At 51.6% G+C, this 4,962-nt stretch overlaps 1 protein-coding gene across 1 annotated transcript; it reads left to right on the forward strand.

Annotated features, from left to right (window-relative positions):
* Nucleotides 1-766: 766 nt before the first annotated feature.
* Kctd12 (potassium channel tetramerization domain containing 12) lies at nucleotides 767-3,029 on the forward strand. Its single transcript, XM_059273254.1, has one exon. It carries the CDS (start codon nucleotides 871-873, stop codon nucleotides 1,852-1,854), a length of 984 nt encoding a protein of 327 aa, XP_059129237.1. The 5' UTR covers nucleotides 767-870; the 3' UTR covers nucleotides 1,855-3,029.
* The last annotated feature ends 1,933 nt before the right edge of the window (nucleotides 3,030-4,962 follow it).

A 4,962-nucleotide genomic window follows, 5' to 3' on the forward strand; every position in this document is an offset into this window, starting at 1 on the left:
TGAGGTTTCCTGGCCGAAGAGTTTATGCACTCGGAAAGAAAACAATCATAGCATCCTCGCGAAGCCTTCGCGTGTGGTTTCTAGGGATTTTTTGAGGCTATATTGCAGTCACGTGAAAAACCTTTGGGTTGGAGTGACCCCTACGTCCCTCCAGAGCTGTGTCTCTCTTCAGAACTTCCAGAGACACGGGGATCCTCTACTGCAGCGCTCTGCACAGTTGAAAGCTGGGTAGGTCTAGAGGGCGCTAGGCCGCAGGCTACCAAACCTTTCCCACTCTGCCAGAAAGTTTCCGAGCCCTTCTGGAGTCCCTGGGTACGGGCTGCGGTCGGCCGAGAAGGGGGCACAGAGGATCGCTTTAGAGACCAGCCTTCCGGAGAAGCGCCGAGGCTCTGACCCACTGCGGAAGAGGAAGGAGAGCTGGGTCCCGGCGCCGGAGGGCGGTGACAGTCTGGTCGCCCCCCGGAGCGCGCGGGTCAGGGTGGAGCCTGCAGCCCCGAGCCGCCTCAGCGTTTAGCATGCAAATCCATTCCCCGCTCCTCCTCTCCCCCCACCCCCAGCCCTCCCCGCCCCGGGAGCGAGCTCCGCCGCTCCGCAGCCGCCCACGCCTCCTGCGCGCCGCGGCGCCCGAGCGGGCGGCTCTACTTAAGCGGCGCGCGGGCCGCGACCCGCCACTCGCCTGGAGCGCGCGGGCGAGGCGGGCGCAGCGCACCGGGGCTCTCGGGGGCTCACAGCTGCGCGCTCGCACCGCGCGGCTCTCGGTGGCGGCGGCGGCGGCGGCGGCCGCCTGAGCGCAGGGCTCCGGGGATAAAAGCCGCTGCAGCTCCCGATCGCGACCCCGCTCCCTGTCGCATCCCGGCCACCTCTTTGGCCATGGCTCTGGCGGACAGCACCCGAGGATTACCCAACGGGGGTGGAGGCGGGGGTGGCAGCGGCTCGTCGTCGTCCTCGGCGGAGCCGCCGCTCTTCCCGGACATCGTGGAGCTGAACGTGGGGGGGCAGGTGTATGTGACCCGGCGCTGCACGGTGGTGTCCGTGCCCGACTCGCTGCTCTGGCGTATGTTCACGCAGCAGCAGCCGCAGGAGCTGGCCCGGGACAGCAAGGGCCGCTTCTTTCTGGATCGGGACGGCTTCCTCTTCCGCTACATCCTGGATTACCTGCGGGACTTGCAGCTCGTCCTGCCGGACTACTTCCCCGAGCGCAGCCGGCTGCAGCGCGAGGCCGAGTACTTCGAGCTGCCGGAGCTCGTGCGTCGCCTCGGGGCGCCCCAGCAGCCGGGTCCCGGGCCACCGCCGCCGCACTCGCGCCGCGGGGTTCCCAAGGAGGGCTCGGTGGGCGACGAGCTGCTGCCTCTGGGCTACTCGGAGACCGAGCCGCAGGAGGGCGCCTCGGCCGGGGCTCCGTCGCCCACGCTGGAGCTGGCTAGCCGCAGCCCGTCCGGGGGCGCGGCGGGTCCCCTGCTCACACCGTCCCAGTCTTTGGACGGCAGCCGGCGCTCCGGCTACATCACCATCGGCTACCGCGGCTCCTACACCATCGGGCGCGACGCCCAGGCGGACGCCAAGTTCCGGCGGGTGGCGCGCATCACGGTGTGCGGCAAGACGTCGCTGGCCAAGGAGGTGTTTGGGGACACCCTGAATGAGAGCCGGGATCCCGACCGGCCCCCGGAGCGCTACACCTCGCGCTATTACCTCAAGTTCAACTTCCTAGAGCAGGCCTTCGATAAGCTGTCCGAGTCGGGCTTCCACATGGTGGCGTGCAGCTCCACCGGCACCTGCGCCTTTGCTAGCAGCACCGACCAGAGCGAGGACAAGATCTGGACCAGCTACACCGAGTACGTCTTCTGCAGGGAGTGAGCTCCCCAGACCCCTGGCCACTCCTGCGCCCACTTCCCTTCCTCCACGCGGGGGCACAGGATTATAGATGCCCTAGACCCCTTCCCCTCGTGCCCTGGTTCCTTCTGCCCTTCCCGTCTCTCCCCCAGTAGCTCATCCAGACCCGTCAGCTCCCCACTTGAGAATCTGCAGCCACAAATCCTCTGGGCTTCTTCGTCTTCTTTGGACCCCGCTAACCGAGAGTGCTCAGATGTAGCTCTTCTTCACCTATGCTTCCTCTACTCCTGGCCTCCAACCACCCTTCCCCCCAGATTGTACTTGAGTCCAGAGCTAGTGGGGCAGTGCGGGGCGCAAAGTCACCAAGTACCTGGGAGTGACTGAATTGTTCCGACCCGACTGGACGGTGTCCAGCGTGCAGTGTGGAAGTCTTTGAAACCTTAAGTCCCTTGACGCCCTAGTGGTTTCAGAGATCAGAAATGAGAGCGCTGTGTGGAGGTAGTGTTTTAAAAGACTTGTTTCCCATTAGAAAGATAAAAGTTTTAGACGACAGAATGGAAGACTGTAATGCTGGAATTAAGACCCCATGGAGGCAGTTCAGAGACTGTAAATAAAGTGATTAGAAAAAAAGAAAAGTTACAGGTAGAAGTAAATCCTAGTACTGGTAACGGGAGGATCCTATTTTCCCTACACAATAGATCTCCTGTGGCTTAAAATTGTAGAAAGCCATGATCCTCCTGCCTGCGGAGGCGCCCTTTCTCAGCTGTTTGCCTGAGCTTTAGGTTGTGTTGGTGAAGGCAGCCCTTGTAGGCAAGGAGCAGGCAGCAGGAGGCAGGGCTGCCCAGGCCCCCAGCGCTGCAGAAAGTCACTGGCGGAGACTGAGTAATGCCGGAGTGTTTGTAGGATCATGCAGCCCTTAGGTCTAGGACTAGTGGGAGGGTTGGGGAGGGAGGAAGGGCGGGGAGGGAGGAGAGGACATACTCATTTATTATTTGGAAGCTGGAAGTTTGTACCATCCATTTGAGTACATGCACATTTAAAAAATATCAAACAGTACATGTAAACTCAGATTTTTTTTTTTATCAAGGTTAGTAAAAGTCTCACTTTCAGCTGGAAGTTTATCGAGCTATTTTGAGTCCTAAACTGTTAAGTTGCTAATACTTGTATAACCTAACCAAAGAGTTTCCTAGTAGTTTTAGTGGTTTGAACGTTTATTTTCTTGTTGATTATATTTCCTCATTTTTTAAATCCTATTTACTTAAGCAAAGTAAGTTTGATTTTTAGCTTAGACTTAAGATCTCTTATTATCATTATTTTTAAATTACTGTTTTTCTCTAAGCCCAGCAAATATGGACTGCTGGGCAGTTCTGAAAACCGGAACAACGCCATTTCTTTCGTGCGTTTGTTTGACGTTTCAGTGGACTCTTTTTTCAAATGACAGAGCTGAAGATAAACGTAAGCACCGGGAGCCGCCCATCTGTAGACAGCTGTGAAGTGAAATGTTTTTAAATGAAGGCAAACAAATACTTCAGTGTGAGCTGAGCAATAACAGGGCGTTTCAGGTACATGCAGCAGCAACAGGAGCCCTGGTTGCCTTTTGCCTTTACTCTCACGTGGAATGAATTCCTAGTGTGTATCCTATGTCCACCACAGCCGAAGGGAGGCGAATCCGTATGCTTTCCGCTGAGAGGCACCCTTTGAATTATCTGTGATGATGGAGAAGCCTTTTTTTGGTGTGTGTTTGTTTTATCATCTTTTCTGAAATATGTTTTAAAAGATTTTGTAAGAGTTGTTTTAAGTGTTTAAATTAGTACTGTTTTTTCTTCTTTTTAAAAATGAACCTTGTACTGTACTTTACTGTGTCCATGGCAGATGTTATGAATTGGGACAGTTTTATTCTCAGACTCATGTGATCCAATCTGTATATACCATATATAAACATTTTACACGAATCACTTAGTTTTTTAATTCATCTACTAATGCTATAAAGCTTACTGTATTTACTCCTGGTAACTTGCATTTGGTGGTGTATATACAAAAGCAACATGTTTTGGTGAGTTTCTTATATCCTTGCCTGTGAACTTGGGTCAGGAAAACATTCATAACTAGGAGGCTGGGTTTGCTCCATACATTTTTTCTGAGATGTTAGTTGTGTACTGACCATATGTCACTTAACTGTCTACCTGTATTCAAGCTATCCATATTTTTAATCCAATAATGTTTTTATTTTAATTGGGAGAGGTTTAAGTATTTTTTGTTAGTTACCTTTTAGTTTTATGTATAGCGTCTGCAGTTTTAAAGAAAGGGAAGCAGGGATCCAGGAAGTTGTGTTAACTTTAGTTTTGAGCTTGTTTTTAGACAGCGAATCAGGAAATGGACCAGAACCTTTGTTTCAAGCCTGAAATGATTTAGGACTGTCACTCACTGGTCAAACGTGAGTATCATAGATTTCTCCATGTTGTGGTACTCTGTTAGATTGCTTAACAAAGAAATGCATGATTAAGAGCATCTTTAGAACAGATCAGAATACACTGACAGATGGCAAGATGGAAGTTCTGATCCCCCTCGTCAAATCTGCACAACTTTAGGAGCCATGAGAAACTGCTCAAGTTTTGTCTGCGCTCAAGTCTTATGAATGGTATCTTCGAAAACAATTCAATTGTCTCGTGAACATGTAGGCATCTTTTTGTATTCCACCACACCTGGCTGGTCTGTAATTTTGAAGATTTAGTGTTAGGAATAGTACATGAATCTCTTTCCCTGGAAGTGACTGTGCCCTCTGCTGTTGAGGCCAATGCATGAAAACTTTGTACTTTTTAGCCCAAAGTGAAGTCTGAGTAGTCACCTTAGTCTACGAAAAGGAACATAGTGTGACCGAGTCAAGATCATTTGGAATGGGTACTTTTCTCTCCTTGGCTTTAGGCTTTAGAAGAAAACTTTAAGGCTTATAAAATGTTCTAAGCACCTGTGAATTTGATTAGTATACCAAATAGAGTAAGGCTCTCAAAAATATCTTTGACATGACCTGGGAGAATGTTGTAAACTATTCAAATAATTGTGGCTGCATTAATCCATCTCAGAGAGGCAAGCATTTACATACGTTGATCAAATTACCATTTGATGCTGATCAGT

This window comes from Peromyscus eremicus, chromosome 9 (genome assembly GCF_949786415.1).
Source record: "Peromyscus eremicus chromosome 9, PerEre_H2_v1, whole genome shotgun sequence".
Lineage (NCBI taxonomy): Eukaryota > Metazoa > Chordata > Mammalia > Rodentia > Cricetidae > Peromyscus > Peromyscus eremicus.